General features: G+C 34.4%; 1 protein-coding gene across 5 annotated transcripts in view; it reads right to left on the bottom strand.

Annotated features, from left to right (window-relative positions):
• Positions 1-31: 31 nt before the first annotated feature.
• CPSF6 (cleavage and polyadenylation specific factor 6) overlaps positions 32-17815 on the bottom strand; it is a 31879-nt gene continuing 14095 nt past the window's right edge. Inside the window, exons 6-11 of one of the 5 annotated variants that reach the window (XM_030259501.4) lie at positions 16481-16985; positions 15176-15268; positions 14065-14180; positions 13568-13721; positions 12787-12981; positions 4924-5335 (exon numbers count right to left, since the gene is read on the bottom strand). In XM_030259501.4, the coding sequence (XP_030115361.3) occupies positions 12792-12981; positions 13568-13721; positions 14065-14180; positions 15176-15268; positions 16481-16985 (1058 nt within the window). In that variant the 3' untranslated portion in view covers positions 4924-5335; positions 12787-12791. Of the gene's footprint in view, positions 5336-12541; positions 12680-12786; positions 12982-13567; positions 13722-14064; positions 14181-15175; positions 15269-16480; positions 16986-17815 lie in introns of those variants that run through there. The other 4 variants (XM_030259517.4, XM_030259508.4, XM_030259532.4 and 1 more) reach the window with 4 other exon arrangements.

The raw sequence follows: 17815 nt of genomic DNA, 5'->3' as shown, positions 1-17815 counted from the left end.
AGACAAGCTGAAATGAAGACAGACAAAAGTATTTTTTAATATAAAAATTGTCTTTATTTCTTGAATACAAGGTAAACTATTGCAGTTTAAGACCAACACAAAAGTTGGACAGCAAATTGCTTAACAGTCTCCTAAAGGCTGAAAAAAAGAAACCTATGAAAGCTAAAAGTTGTGCAATATTTCAAGTATAACATCTAAAAAATGAAATTATTCCTAAATTTATAGATTATTTAAGTACCTCTGCTAAAAATGTATTGAAATGCACATTTGCTAGGATACCGTCTTACCTTGTGGAGAAATAGAGGTCTCCAAAAACTGCAGTATTCAACAGACTCTCTGGCCTGCCAGCATTAGGGAACTGTTTACTATATATATAAAATCCTTTGGCGTCAGGCATTCTGACAGGCACCCATTTCCTTACATCTTATATTGCAATTCTGCATTCCAACTTGGACAACCCCCCTCCTGTATTTCAAACCATTTCTTGAATATTTACTCATATATCCTTGTGCAAAGCGGAAACCAGAAAATGGAATGGTACAGGAAGACAATACAGCCTTTTGTTTAGAAAGTCAGCAATGCTGGTAGTCATCATAAAAATGTAAAGTTTACCAAATAGGAATGTATTTCACCTTCAAAACACTTGGCTTTTTTTTTTTCCCTTTCTTTATTATTTTAAAAAAGGACAACTGCAGTAGTAAGGAATATGAATTTGCAACCACTTATATTTATAAAAGCACACACATTCCTCATTTTCTTACTTCTGAAGATCAAAGGAATGTCTGTCTCAATGTGATAATAATATGCACAGTTTAAAATATTTTCTATTACAAAATACTGTGTACAAGAGGGTGAGGCTGAAGTCTATTGAATATACTCTAAAGTGTTATTTCTGAAATCATGTAAAAATCACATTACATGGTATGAATAGTTAGGAATTTTTACAACTTAAATGCTCCATTCCATCAGGTTCAAAGGTATCTGTTTACTATTTTCAAGAGACTTCTGTAAAATTAGTGTATTTTGAAGATTTAAGCACAGGCATATGCATCATCCCAGAACCCGCTGCAATCACTGGGGCTACAGAAAGGGTTCATGAATTAACAAATATATCATATATAAATGGAATAAGGAGCTTTACTGTATTTTGTCCAACACGGGGAAAAACAACTTCCACAAGAATATCAAACTGATGAGCTTCTATACTCCAAACTGCTCCTTAGTGAATTTATCCTCTAAAGCTTAATGGAAATCTAAAAATACATGGGATGTCAGACCTTAATAGGGTATGAGGAAGAAAGGGGAGGAAGGCAAAACAACTACAAAACCAAAAAAACCCGAACTCAACACCCTCATCCACCCCAAGATAGTCTGAAGTATTAATTGCAAGGCATCATAATTGCAAGAAACAGTATTTCTGCATAATCATCATGATTCACCAGCATGCTGCAATCATTATGTTCAAGACCTGTGCAGTCAATTACCAGAATAATTTGAATCTCAACTGAATCCACATTGCTTCTTTCCTATATTACAATTCTTATTTTGGAAAGAATTCAAATTAATTCGTATTTTTATATGGACACTGACCTGCACTTTCCTTCTCTAAAATTTTGAAGGGTTTATATTTCAATGCAGAAGCAATTTAGTGTCTCAGATCTCTGAAGAGTACCCATCCTAAACGTGCATGTTTTATATTTAAATCTACATTACTGACAGTATCTTAATGAGCATTGTATTAGGAAATTTAAGGCTGTATCTCAGTTCACACAAGAACCAAAGACAATTTTAACAGGCTATGTATAAAATTCTATAAATAAAAATAGGAGCAATGTCTGTTTAACCTGTACACAAAGAGCAAGTGGATAAGAAAGAAAATCAGGAATTAAGTATTTCTACAAAGAATGCCATGTATTTTACTAGAAACACAGATGACAAGTATATACAACATTTAAATCTCCAATTGTCCACATACAACTAGGAAAAAAACATTTACAAGGGTTTGGGTATGCAACTAAACAATCAGGTGAAAAAATACAGATAGAAAAACTAAGCCTCACCAATTTCAAAGGAACAAAACCAGAAAGAACTCAGTCCATAAAGAAAAAAGCTAATGTCTAAATTTAATAAAAATATCTTGTTTAACACAAAAAAAACAGCTATCCAAGCTTATAAGCCACACTGTAAATAAAAATCTGAAGTTCTGACAAACATTTTCCAAAATGTCATCAGAACAAAAAATATTGGCACAGAAAGCAAAAAAGGAATGAGGAAACAAGACTGTACAGTTTCCAAAATGCTATGTTCTTCTTCTTAAGTACTCTGACCTGTCAAAATGTATAGTCCTGTAAAAATTTTACTTTAAAAAAAACACCCTCTACTTCTAAAAAATCAAACCACCAAAACAAGCTCTGTTGGTAAAGCACCACCACCCCTAAGTCACTACTTGTTAGTTTTGTCTTTCAAGATAAAGGACATAGCCTTAAGATAATATTTTCAATGTTATTTATATACTCAATGTTTGAAAAAAAAATTAAGTATTTCCTCATGGATTATTTCATCCTTTCATAAGCAAAAGGAAATGAAATACAACTGAATATTAAATAGCAGTAGCCATCATGGCTTAACCACCAGTCAGCAAGTTTCCAAACTGCCATTTCCTGCATGTGCACAGGAAATTGCAGGAACCTTTAGTAAACCAACTCTTGGCAAAAATTCTACTACAGAGCCAGTTACACATGATGTACATTAGGCATATTCCTTTTTGGTGTTTATCAGGGTCTTTGGATTTTTTTCTGTACATTTTTTTGTTTTATAAAAAAAACTAACAAAGGAAGCTCACAACAAGAAGAGAATATTATCTAAATTGCAACACAGCACATTTATCGGTTAAAACTAAGAATTTGGAGAACAGGCAGAAATAATGGGCTTCATACAGGGATCTCATCTCTCAGATCACAATGGTCATTCTGTTTAACTTACATTATTTACCCCCTGCTATACTCTCCCTGCTATTTCCATTGCCAGCAATGGAAATACGTGAGTGAGAAATGACACTCTATGTAAAAAGAGCAACAGTCTCAAATATATTTCAATGTGGACTAAAATATCAGTTCCTACATAAAATGCCTGTAACATTACTGTTTTGTATTCTAAAATTTAATATTGATGGAACATTACTTACCTGCTGCTTTTCCAGTATTAGCTATTCCCCATTTAACTGCTACAGGCAGGTAATTTCTTCCTTCAACTTATTACACACAATAGTAAACAATGTTTTTAAGTAAAGAAAACGAAGTTACAACAGTACTGTTTGTAACCAATACCTATTCACAAAAAAAGCAGGAAGTGATTCATTACTTGCTTGATACAACTTTCAGTTTTACAAAATTTTTGAAGGCAGTTTTCAAACAGGATTAAACAAACACTTGAAATATCTTCTCAGAAGCAAATAGTTCAATAAACACCAGTGATCCCATGTGTGAGGAACGGAGGTACACAATTTAAGAAAAAAAGGGGAGAGTCTGAAGCTGTAGCCAAGTTCAACAATATCAACCTGGCTGCAGGAAACCTGGTTGAATAGTAGGTGCCAAAGTATTTCAGGCTTATGCAAAACTTTTGCAGTTGCACAAGCTACTGGTCCCAACTCAGTAAAGCATAAAAATCACTCACGTATGCAAATACGACACGTAAAGCATATGTTTACATTTCTTGAAATCTATGAAATGTAAGCACATGCTTTATATGCTCTGGAAAACCAAACAGATTTAAATGCTTTCCTGAACAGGGTAACATTTTAAGTCAGCTGTAAAATCTTCAAAATTGGTAAAAAAGAAATAAAGAGGCTTCTAAGAGTTGCCTCTTAAAGCCATCTGAGGTCTTGAAACTTAACTTAAAACATTAAGTGCAGCTATTTGAACAAGTGACAACTCCAAGAGTGTGTCTGTTACGTAACCCTTTACAATAGACTAAAAATGAGCCTTTGTGCAAGGCTGACGGAAATTAGGCTTTTGCAGCTTTTATGCAATTTCTATTTGCTTGCATTTCATACTTGATGAAATTTAAAACAAAATCTTTAATTTGACCCCTACGTTCACTGAGTGCTCCATTAATTTGTTTTTAGGTAAATTTACAAAACCTCATCTGACAAATTTAATCAGTGCCATTTTTTGCTAAGACATTTTAAATATTGCCCACTGGTGAACAAGGACATACAAATGTACCTTCTCTTTTATATGCATGTGTGAATAAACCCCTAAGTATTAAGAAAATACCAAACCCATGAAGTCATAAAAATGGTAACATCTTGTTTCTTCTGGCACATTTCTAATATACAACTATGTACAGACTGCTACGGCCTTGGGGGGTGGACAGGGAACACACACAAGCACTATTACTATAAAACTGTAAACAACTGCAGGATTTTGAGTGTTTTAAACCTCATCTTTCTACCCCTTATTATGGGCAGTTTAAGTTCACACGAACAGTCTAAGTTTATATTAACTGTAGTGTCAATCAGGATCAAGGCTGTATGAGAGACAAAATTTTCAATGTACTAGAAATCACAGACCTGGGATTATCTCTCCTCAGAACAACTGACCACAGAGAGCTGCAGTTTTTACAGTTTTATAAGTCAATTAGCAAATTCACAGGCCACCTAGGTAAACACTGCTAAAAAGCAAAACAGAATTAAAGTTTTTACGTAACCACCTATTTTTGTATCAAAATTGAGTGGGAGAGCACAACATTAGTATGTTTAACTCACTGAATCCAAGATTAGGTTGAGGCATATGCAAGAACTATTGCGATGTTTTTGAAGACAGCATCAATGTTTTCATTGTAACATTATCTTTAAATATTGCTGAACACATGACTTTCCCTGAGGTGTAAACATCAAATAACTTGAACAGCTTTACACATCAGCCCCATTAAACAGTTTATTACAACACTACATCTACTGTAATCAGTGGTGCTGTGTACAGACATTATATGAACAGTTTAACATGAACAAACTACTATAAAAACAAGCATTTACTTGACTTTTTTCAATTGCTTGCACATTATAATTGCCAAATGTATATAACCAGTAATAAAGTTGCAAAAGCTATAAGGTTTAAATCACACAGGTTTCCCTCAAATAAAACAGTTAAGCAACATAAAAAGTAAAAGAGCTACTGGTTACCATGTATGCAGATTTGCTTTATTCAGATCTATTCCTGTTCATATTATCCATGAATCCTTACAGGCTCAGTTCAATCACATGAAGCAAACTGCTGGACAAGCATCTTTCCTTGAAGAATGTATCTTGTCTTGCATGCTGTTCCTCTTCCTTCAGCTGTAATGTGTCAAAATTTGTGATGTAGATTTTGCTAGTCCCCAAAACACACAGAAAATTGTTGGCTTATCTATACATACACAACTCGTGCATCTATTTCACCATGATGTTAACTAACACAAAACACCCAGAAGCAGTAGCTACTTATTTGAAGTTGTTTTCTAATAAAGTAATTAAAAATAAGATTAATGTTGTTGTACAACAAAGCTGAAAGAATATAAACTTCACAGTTGAAGTACTGATGATAAAGAAAGAAATAACTACTGCTTCTGTGACTGACTGCCAAATTTATATAGAACATATCCTAAAGTATGCATTCTGCAAGAGTAACTGAACAAGAATTTAAAGTAATTTTACCACAATTAGATTTTTACATTTTTACCTGCCCACTTACATAAGTTTTAAGCTGGTTTGACATTTAAGTAATTAATTGATTCTATAATGAAGTGGATGGCTCACAGCTCAGTAACATTTAAAAGCACACAGAATCTGACACCAGTACTTCAAAGGACTAGTGGCAAGCTGGATGGGGCTCACATCTAAAAATACACACTTGCAGTTATGCACAAGAACCCACTTTTCAATGAATACAATGTAGATTTGCAGGTTTCCTCACCTACTTGCCCTTGAAAAATCCCCAAGCCCTACTTCCTGCTCTTGTCTATTTTGGCGAATCAGGGAACCACACAATTCAAAGTTAATTACTGTAAGAGTTCACAAAATACTTGGGATGGTATAATTCCATACACTGGATTTCAGTTGCATTCCATTACAAAACAATTAGCTATCTAAATTTCATTAATAATTAACAATTTCAACATTCAATAATTTCAAAATAGTTTCAATCAAATTATTTTAAAAACCCAACACATTAAATTATTCATTTGAAAACCAAAACATTTAGAGAAGCAATTTCATGAATGTACAACAGTACACAGCTGTCAAATATTCTTTTACTAGTACAATAATTTCAAAGCTGGAAAAACTAAGTATGCAATTCTTCTTCTTCATTTCCTCAAAGTTACTGTTAACAATAACTTTTAAAAAATTCCTAAGTATAACCAAGTAGATCCTATACACTATAGTATGCACATAAACTAATCCAAATCAGCGAGTGAAATTTCTTCTCTTATTCACAGATTTTGTTCCCAGGTCCTGAATTTATCAACAACTACTTTTGAGGAAGCTCCTTTCCCAGAGGCCAGTGTTACATACTTTTGAAATTAATTAGTAGCAAAGTGACAAAGTGCTACCTCTACAAGAAAAACATGTTCAGAGTTGTGAACTAAGTTAGCACAAACAGACAGGAGATAATCTCAGTTTTCTAGTGAAGAAAGCCAGTACTTGACAGCTGTGAGACTGTACATCAGAATTTGCTGCTCTCATCATACAATTGCTGCAGCCAGAATTATGGATCTTTATTATGTCTATGGCAACAATTAACAGATCCAAAGCACCCTATATACGATTTATAATACTACCATAAGAATAGGGAATAATTTGCTATATCTGTAAAGGTACTTACGGATCTACAGGAACTCTAAAGAATGCACAATGAAGTGAATTTAGGATTAATGCTTTTTGGTAAAGGGCTCTTAAGATGGTCAGCACCACACTGAGCCTTCATTTTTAGAAATATGACCAACTAAAATCCAAAGTGGTGTACATTCAGTTCCAAGTATTTTGCCACTGTATCTTGGCAAAACTGGAAACCCTTGTGGCTCAGAAAAGAAAAATCTGTATGGATTATACCTGTGTGCTTAGCCCTTTTCAGTATTCTACAAGAAGTAGAATATTGAAGCAACAATTTTTTTTTTAAAAAATTAAATCTCTAGTCAGTATTTCTTGGCATCTTTCCATATCTGCCTCAAGCTCATACATAAGCTATCTGTCCCAAGCACGTGTTAGATTTGTACAATTTAACACCAAACAGCAATCAGTTTCTCAGCATTTCTACCAAAGTTTACCAACTCTATCCAAACTTCAGACTTAGGTGTTGAATAGAATTTTGTGGCTTAAAAGTTAGGGGTTTATGCCAGAACATTTCACAAATGAAATCCCAGAACTTGAGTGATCAAAGATTTTTATATCTATGCAAGATGCAACTTGAGCACTTTTTTACCCACAAAAACACACTCTTACAACAAAACCCCAATAGATTTCTTATATATATATCAAAAGCATCTTGCAATAGCAGCTCTAATTTTTTCTCTTTAATTTCAATTATCCAAATATTCACATAAAAGCTTTAAACAGCCTTTAAAATTTTGAAAATTCTACAGTAATTTTAAAGCTGTATATACATATAACCATCAAGTTTATTATAGTAGTTTATTTTCAGAGATTGAATTTCAATCTCACACGTTCACATTTCAGTAAAATGCACAAGATACATTTGTTATTATATCCTAGACGCTCCTATGAATTACTTCATGTAATTCTCCTTTATTTTATTCTATACATGAAGAAAAAGAAATATACAAACCAAAAATCCCACAAAAAGTATCAGCTTAAAAGCCAAAAATTTATTTTTAATTTAACCTACATTCCAGAACATCACAAAATACCCCAAATATTCTGATGCTTTAGCTGTAACATAGTGAGAAAGAAGGAATGTCAAGCTTGACTTTCTATTTGTCTTTCAGCATGTAAGCAGAGATACAAATGTGGTTCTGTCCTGTTCACTATACACATACAGAGTATTTTACCAGCACTAGCACCTCACATTTGCTGCCTGCTCCCCCCTCCTATTATGAGTGTACTTACCTGCTGTCTTTGTTCAGTCTTAGTGTGTAATTTAAGATCCACACAACAACAATTTCATGACTGTTTAAATCATTTTACATGGGGGAAAATCCTCCTAAACAAATGACCCTCATTTGTCAGGTATCTTTCTTCTATTAACCCAGCCTGTCTATTCACCAAAATTAACTGATGAACAGAGAGCCACGTTCAGAAAATTCAATCTTTAGTTTACATATTAAAAACATAATAATTATTGCCAAGTATTTTTCACATTAATATATGAGGGAGAGACAAAATGGTAGATCGAGCTGCCACAGGAAAACAAAAATTAAGATCTCTCATATGTCTCCTTTTTTTTTGGTAAAAAGAAATCTTAGTTCTCAAACCACAATGAGCAAAAGTAAAAAAGTGATTTTTTTCATTCTTTGAAGAACATTGATTCAAACCAACATTTTCATTTTTGTGTTTCATATGCCTAAAAGTTTCTTGGGGAACTTTTCACACAGATCAAATTTGTCAAAACTAGTGAATTCACAAAATAAAGAATCCCCAGGATATGAGGAACAAAAAAAAAAAAAAAAAAAAAAAAGTGTGTCTACACACACCACAGAAGTCAGTAAAATTACAGCAACATATTAATGGGAAAAAAGTAATAAAAGTTAATGCATTTGAAAACAAGTAGCATAAGATACTCTGTTCATTTTTTAATCCTTGTTTCAACCTCAAGAAAATCAGATTCATCACTGAACATTAACAAGCTCTGTGTTTCTGCAAAGCACCAGAATAATGGTAAAACAGATTTTAAGAAGCATATAAATCAGTGGCACTGCTTGCCTCTATTCATGCTATGCTGGATTGCAAATACTGAATCAGATGCACAAAGCATTATTTCTCTGGTGAATGCTAAATACAGAATAGTGCAAGCCCCACATAAAACACACAGTTAAAAAAAAAAGAGATTAGGTAAACAATATTAATAACATCTTAAGACTAAGACCTGTTATAATTCTAGAAAGGTATATATACCCAGGTCTTGAACAATGTTACCACATGATTCACTTAATATTAGCTGGAAGCTTATTATTAAAATAGCCTATTAAAAGCAAGCATTTGCCAATTCATTACAAGTTTTCTTAGAAGGCTAATTTCATACTTCACTTGATGTTTAGGTGGTTATTAGCACAGTTACAAGACCATTCCAACTTAGAGAAACAAAAATAGAATGAATACTATGTAAGCCATCAGTACAATTTCCCCTCCTACTGACACAAAAAATTCAACCATGTTACTCTTGAATCACTCTAAAGCTGAAAGTAATTTCAGAGTGATCTGAAGCAGTTTTTGATGAAGCATATGAGCCTCGAACTTCAAATTATTTTGCTTACAGTGGTTTGAGAGCAGAAAAATCAGAGAATAAACATGAAATATGGAATACAAAGTCTACATACATATCAACTGTTACAATGTTGTGGTTTTGTCTTCGCAGTTCAATCCAAATCCAGTTTAAATAGGAAATAATCAATCAAACCAGTAACAAAAACATAAAATGAAAAACTTAACATTCAGCAGTTATAGAAATTCAGACAGATTAAGATTGGGACGATGTATCAGCTAGAAATACATTATTATCAGTTAAAAAAAAAATTCTGCCTAACAAGTCAGGACTCATGCTCATGAAGTTACATTACTATTCTGTTTGTACACGTTAATTTTGCTGTTAATTTTTCTAAATGTCATTCTATTGGGTTCTCAGTTTTTTGACTAATACAGGTTAGACATTTGTCTTAAATCCATTGTTATCTTTTATATTTACAGGCTTTCTATGAGTAAAGGCAAGATATTCCAAGGAAGCATTCAGTTTATAGTAATGGGTTGTTAATGTACAGAAGTCTTACGTAAGTGGAGGCACAAAAATCTTGCAACAATTTGATTTTAAATCATGAAGTGTACAAACAGAAGTGTAAATTACTTGATATGGTACAACTAAACTTTTTAGTTTTACTTTTATAAACATATTTCATATGTTATTCCAATTTAACCCATCTCTATAAATGTAATACAGAACAAACCGAATTTCACTGTTCACAAAAGTTTTTACAATGGACCCTTAGAATCCTTCTGAACTAGACGTGTAACACTTTGGAAAAAATGCCAGTACAGTATCACAGTCATGACTATAGGTACACAATAAGGAGAAATATAGGTGCCATTCATAGGGTACAGGCACAGAGGCAACTTCATGTTTTCTGGCAAAACACAGTAATATGGGGAATAACTCGTTTCAGCACTGTTGATATTTATTAAATGACTGAGTGTTAAATAAGTTTATGAATATTATTCAGTGTAAAAAATGAAACAAAAATGTATGGGAACATACATCTTAGCGAAAATGAAACATACAAACCAGGAGATAACTGTATTCCTTTTGTATGTGTGTGTGTGTATAAATATATAAAAACAAAACTACAATATAGCTCTTCTTCATTAAGACAGCAACAAGACAAACTGTTTACAACTTAACTTAAAAAAATACCAAATGCTCTTATTTACATATAGTATACTAAATTTGCCATTTAAATCAAATTCTAAGGACCTATTTTCTTTGCACAAGGGAATCTTTTTGCCCACGTTCCCCTTTTGAAAGAAAAAAGAAATCCCAGCACACAACAAAGCTGAAGGATCTTACAAATATAAATCCCACCTGAACTGAGACTGAAATCACAGCCTCAGTGTAAATTGTGCTTCAGAAATTATGAAATGAAACCTAATGCTGCTTGAAATATATTCTTGGGGTAAGAGAGTAGGAAATCTGTACTTGGCACAGTAAATATGTATCTACGTGCACAACACTAAATACACAAACTAAAGCTAGATTAGTAAACTATGCCAAGGGTTAAAAAAAAATATCTTTCATTCCACACTATTAACAATTTTTAGCATGGTTTGCTCATCTCCACCAGAAGGAAAACACTCTGGAAATGCATCCATTATTCAGCTCAATGGTTACCTCTATTAGTAACAACTATTTGCAAATATCAAAAATATGCAGCTATTATAAAAGGTAAAAACCCAGTTCAACAAAAGAAATTACATTTATTTTATTATATCTGTATTTTTACGTTCTCTTATTTTACAACTAAGAACCAGAGTTCATATTTTTACAAAATTCCAGAAATATTTCTACCAATCCATTTTTAATGGCAGAAAGTGGCATTAACAGAAATATACTGCCAATTTTATTTCAGCTGCCATGTTTCACCTTTCTATTTAAGCCTTTGACTCCCCTTCTCTAGCTCTTATTTCTTTTTGTGTCCCCTGCTTGTATATGAATCTGAGACAACATCCCACTTAATTCTCAACACACTAGAGCATTTACTATCATAATTTGTTCTCTCCCAGAGGAGTGTCAGTGACACAAAAACCTGACTGAAAATCTGACATTTAACACATACAGAACTGTATTTTCACTTAGGACTATACTACATTTTAAATTACTTATATAAATGTTGCTTTGTAACATATATAAATGAACTCCATGAACAAAAAGCACATGTAAATCTCATAACTAAATCTGAGGTTAAATGTAAGAAATGGAAGTTGGGCAGACAGGCATGTCTACAAGCTTCAATTTCAGTGTAGATGTAGTTCTTTCAAAAAAAGAAAAGACCACTAGAGAGTCATTACTCTCTAGTGTAGGTAGGGTTGGTTTTTTTTTCAATTGTCAAATATAAGGAATCATGGGTGGCTTTAATCCCCAACCCTAAAAATGGTATATTACATAATGCCATAATTTCTATGTATTTTAAAGCAGTACATTGAAAAGAATCATTGTTTAGCATGCTACTCTAGCTGTCTAGACATTTGATGCATACAAGACTTCAGACACATGAAATAAAAGAACACGTTAGTTTGTGAACAACCAGAAAAGAACCAATTCTATTGTCGCACATTGGTTTACTGGCCTTCAGAAAATGACTCTACTAACAGAAGAGGGATGGACTGAAAAATCAGGGTGGTGGCAGCAACTGATAATAAATTTTACTGAAGATTAATACCTGGATTTAGCTAGAAGGCAGAAGATACTGGCAGGTCACATTTCATAAAATAAAGAGCAAAATCTGGTTATATTTCCTGAATTTGACTAAAACTCACCAGGAAAAAAATAAAACAAAGGCAACACGAAACAAAACAACAAAACCCACAAAATCACCACCATACCTGTGCAATAACAATAACTGTATGGACTTGAAATAATCCACAAACAAGCTATGAAGGGCTAAATGATACAGTCTTTACAGAAGTATAATTAAAACTAGAAAATTAGTATTTTAAAATACAATTAAGAAATAAAACTGAAATTCACACAATCTTTTAAGATTACAAAGAGAACAGACTGACTTATTGCCTTTTTAAGAAGTGGCTCAACCACATTTCATAAAAACTGGAAACACTATTATCAGCCACAATAAGAGAAGTGTCATGCAGAATGTAGAAGATAATTGCACAAATACTTGCTCCCTCCCAAGATGAGTTAATTACCTGTTATTACTTACCTGTGTTCATGTCAGGTGCTGCAAGAAGAAGGTGATTCAGTACATACTGCAGGATCATTTAAATACAGACATGAATGACACAAATAATCTCAAACCTAGAGAGGTTACTTTTAGTAAGCCGATACAGTTCAAGAACATGAAAGAAATGCTCACCTTCTTTAACGGTGACGATATTCTCTCTCTCTGTCTCGTTCTCTGTCACGATCTCTGTCACGATCACGATGTCTCTCTCTCTCACGGCTTCTTTCCCGGTAATAGTCATCGTGACGATCTCTACTACGCGATTTGTGGCGCCTACTTTTTTCTCGTGACCTACTGTGGTCCCTCTCTCTGGATCGCTCACGTCTTCTAAAAGAAATTACTTCATTAACTTTTTCTTCAAAACACTTGTCATCCTCATCCCCATGCCAGTTTTGTATTCTGCTTATGAGTATGAATTTGATCAAAATGCAGGTATATTTTTGTATATAACATTAAAGATATCTGGTACAAACAGTGGTGGCTAAGAACTCAGTTACAGGTAGTAAGGGGCACCCACTTTCTAATGTAGCAAGGAAAAGTCAAAGTACATACTCGGAATGGAGGATGACTGAAATCAGCTGGGGGAAATGCAACACATATCAAATGATTACTACAACATGGCTGCTAATCTGCATATGGAAAATATGGGCCAAAACCACTCAAAACTAAGAGTTAAACTGAAGCTAATCAGATCAATTTTGAAAAGAGGGTTAATTAAAAGGCAGCTTTCCTAGGTTCAGGAAAGCCTTATTTGGTTCCTTCACAGGAAAGCCTTATTTGGTTCCTTCAATATTTCATGTGCAACTCAGCAAATCACTGGCTTCTTACAAGCCTTAGTTTCTTCTCCGTAAACTAGTCCTGCACCATACCTTCTCTTTTTAAAGTAAGAGCAGATGGAAGAGGAATGTTTTACCTGGATCCAGAACCATAAGACTTGGACTCAATTCCATGAAGGCAGTCCTGAAGAGAACTAATAAGTACTTTGCAGCGATCATCTGCAGATACTTTGGACTGTTTGATTAAGGAAATTGCAGTTACCAAGGTCTCTATAGCACTTCCATAGTCCCCTGAAAATGATGCAAGATCAGGATCAGAAAATCATGCAAATTAAAACACAGATTTTTTATCTGTAACAGTACTGCCATTTTGAGTATCTTCTCTTAAACAGCCATCTAGATAATTTACTGCAGCACCAAATATTAAAATACTGTCCCGATCAGTACTCGGAAAGCTTTCTTAGAAACTAACCGAAGAACAGCACAAAATCACTCGTAAGTTGTATCTAAATTCAGGATTCTATCAGGAAATTGTGGCTTCAGGTTTTTCAGATTCCTAATTAAAAAAAAAAACAAACTGCAAATTCTTTTCAGTTGTGTAGAAAAACAAACACATTACTTGAGTTTTACTAACCAGCACTGGCATCTGATACAGCTCTTGAAATGGCACTGCTTGAGATTGCCCTATTTCTATTCATGATTTCTTCAAATTCTGCTTCACTTAGAGGTGTCCTCGCAGCATCCATTTCTCTGCAAGCAATAAAACTAGTATTTAAAAGGTTAAGGAGAACTTCAGAACCTATCATTGCAATTTCAACAATCCAAGTTTGCAACTTTAAGCAGTGACAAACAGAAAAGAAAGCAGGATCTGGGTTTGGTTTTTGTTAAGGACCATCGTTACAGTATAAAATCCTGAAAGCTTAAAAAAAAAAAAACAGAAAAACCCCAACAAACCAACCAAACAAAAAACCCCAAAGAAACAATTAAGACATTGCTGTATAAATAGACTTTTTTTCTGTTTATCCCATCTATTTTGAACATTCAGCAGCACTTAATATTGTGCTTGACAAATATTTACAATTTTCATAAAATCCTTGAAGGTACATAAATAGATATTCCCAACTAAATGGATGTGGAAATACATGTACATAGGCAATGCAGCTTTGAGCAAAATTAGAGAAAATTTTCATAACAATACTGGAATCAGAACTATATGATCCTGTTTCCCAGATCTTAACTAAGACCAGAATGCTGTAACTTTTGAAAAACAAATATAGTTACCATCTTTAAAACACTCAATTTTCTGAATTATATGTCAGCATTTTACAGCAAATTTTTTTTTTTATTAATTTCTGGTCAAGTTTAAGGTACTCCAATTTGATCTCCCTACTAGTCACAGTAAGGAGGAAGCAATAAATCAAAATCCTCATACTCATTGCACTTCAATTATCAGCTACCTATACAGAGTTTGCAAAGTAACAGAAGTAAACCTAAATTTTCCCAAAAGTTTTGCAGTGTCCTATTAGCCAGTCTCTGTGTCACACAGAAAATTTGGAGAAATGTGTTAAGAGATAAATGATGAGACTGTCAAACTGGCCCACTGCTTGATATTTCTAGAACAGTGTTAGTTCTTCTGGTAGAAAGAAAATGCAGAATAATAAGCAATGCTATCCTCTTAATTGCAAGAAGTGGAACAAGATCCTATAGCCAGTTTAGCATAAGAGGAAATGTCTAAAAATTCATACCTCCCTGAGTTTTGAGTATTATTTTTCGTGTGCCTCCCATAGAATGGAATATGTAATTTTTCTCTTATGGACATGTTATTTCCAGTGAAACGCCTATGATATATAATTAATGACAATTTAAATAGTTATGGATGATAGCTTCAACATTATTAAATGAAAATACTGGACAGTAATTTATACTGTCCTATTCCCACTCCTTCCCTCCCCAGACATTCTATAAACTGCAGACAACCTTGATTTAGTTCATCAAAAAACACCCAACGCCTTATAGTCTTATATTTACGGCAATTAAGCCAAATGCTTGAATGTCTATAGGTTTTTTTGTATGAACATCACATGTACAAATGGGGGGGGCGGGGGGTTTAAACTTTGTGGTAAAGAAAGAATCAAAGCACAGTATCTTTGCAGGAAACATTTTAAGCCAGAAAAGTGTGTCTCATGCTAGCAGTAAAATTACTACTGAAAAATTCACATCTAACTATGTAAAATAATCTCTTACAATTTATGCCAAAATTTTTGACAAATATCAAATATGGTGAAAATCAAGAAATAGCAGCAAGACAGAGATGCTTGAAATCACAGATGAAAAAGATGTTTCAAACAAGATGTGAAAAACTTGACAAGTCAAGTCAGGGACTTAAGAACTCTGTCACAGATAGGATTAACCACGGGAAAAGCCACTGCTGCAAACACAGTAAGATTGCACCAAATGAGCAGATAGGAAAGGAAGGTAAAAGTCTTGCAGAAAATTCACCCCTTGCTTTTAAGACAAACACTAAATTTTAATTAAATCCTGAAGAAAAAGATGACAAGCAACACTGCTGAAAGACGAAAATGGTATGAGCTTGGTATGACCTCAACATTGACACATATTCAAAAAAGAAAACTCCAGAGCATTCTTAAAAAGCAGCCTGCAAAGCACCATGATACAAGTAAAAGTCAGAATTTCAAGTTAAGACAGAAGCACAACCAGAAGCTGATGCATAAGAAATTATATATAAGTTTACATGTAGAACACATGGAATGATGACACTACCAAATACAGTGAAGACAAACAGTTCAGAGCTGAAAAGGGAAGTGAGATTACTGGTGTTGCATTTCAGGATTTTCCTCCTGCTGCAAATATGTTTCTCAGATTTAATCCCTTGGAGAAGTCAAAAGGGGCAAAGTACAAGATCAGTGCGATCCCTTCTGGCCCTACTTCTAATTATTCCTAACATTTGCATTAAAATGGAAAAAAATCAAATGTTTCCAATAAGAGGAGTAAAATCTGCTACCCAAACACATTAGACAAAAAGAACTCACCTTCCAGGTGGCCCATAGTCACCTCTGTCATATGGTGGAGGTCGGCCATATGGATCTGTTGGAGGTGGCCCACGGCTGTCTGAAGTGGGTATGCCACTATTGGCAGGTGGGGGGAAGAAAGCTGGATTCACATGTGGTGCCGGTGGTGGAGCACCTGGCGGTGGCCCAGGGAGATGTGGAGGAGGAGCAAGAGTCAGGGGTGGCCCAAGAGGACCAGGTGGACGAGGGGGAAATGGACCCGGAGGTGGAGGTGGACCCTGCTGAGGTGGTGGTGGACCTGGTGGTGGCCCATAGCCTGGAACTGGTGGTGGAGGGCCTGGAGGAAGTGGCCCAAGTGGAGGCTGACCAAAAGGCTGTCCTGGAAACAGAACTGGTGGTGGTGGACGATCACCACGATTAGGAGGTCCAGCTAATGGAGGTGGGAGGACCTGACCAGGAGGTGGAGGGCCTGGTGGGCCTGGTGGGCCAGGAGGACCTAAGGGAGGACGTGGGGGAGTTTGTCCAGCTAAAATATAAACAAACAAACAGAAAAAACAACAAACAAATAAAATTGAGTGAATAAATACAAAGAAATAAAATTTAAAATTCTTCAGTTTTCTTATTCTAAAAAACAGTGACAAAAAAGAAACCAACCCTCCCTCCCTGAACACTGCAACATGTACAAGACGTGCATGTTCCTGTTTTGGGTCCAGTAGCCTAGAAAGTGCTTAACTTATCTGTATCTATTGATACTAGATATCTAGAGATATCTAAACAGAACAACATTATCTTAAACACTGACAACTCCCCTCCTCAAATCACTTAATCACCTGCTGTTTCCAAATTCCACAAATTACAAAAGCTAGAAGACATTACACCTTATTGCAGCTAGTCTTTCATATGGGGGTTAAGATAAAATATATATTAAAAACATGAGACAAGCTGTATTGGAGAAAGTAATGTAAATGCAGTATCCAAACCTTACTTTAGATTCTCAACTGTTTTTTTCAATTTGACTATGCCCCTCGGACTCTTGGTAGACAATCTATTTCTGAATGATATTTACTAAAAAATATGTCAGCTGAAAAAAGAACTTCAGTGCAGTGCAAACCTAATTGTTTAAGATATTTCTTCTATATCAGATATTTAGCTAAACAGGAAGACCTCCTCTTCAAATTTCTGGTGTTTTAAGTGCCTACTAACTGACCAGTCAGTGGGCATGAATAAACTTGTACTACAATAAGGAAATCAGTTACTTTACACTATGCAGCACAGGAAATTCTCAGCACATACAGCAAATCAGAAATCTCAACAGCACTACCCTAAAGCCAAATCTACTTGCTAACATGATCTATT

The sequence above is a fragment of the Taeniopygia guttata genome, chromosome 1A, assembly GCF_048771995.1.
Source record: "Taeniopygia guttata chromosome 1A, bTaeGut7.mat, whole genome shotgun sequence".
Lineage (NCBI taxonomy): Eukaryota > Metazoa > Chordata > Aves > Passeriformes > Estrildidae > Taeniopygia > Taeniopygia guttata.
Note: the sequence above shows the minus strand (reverse complement) of the source record. Positions and strands in the feature narration are given on the sequence as shown.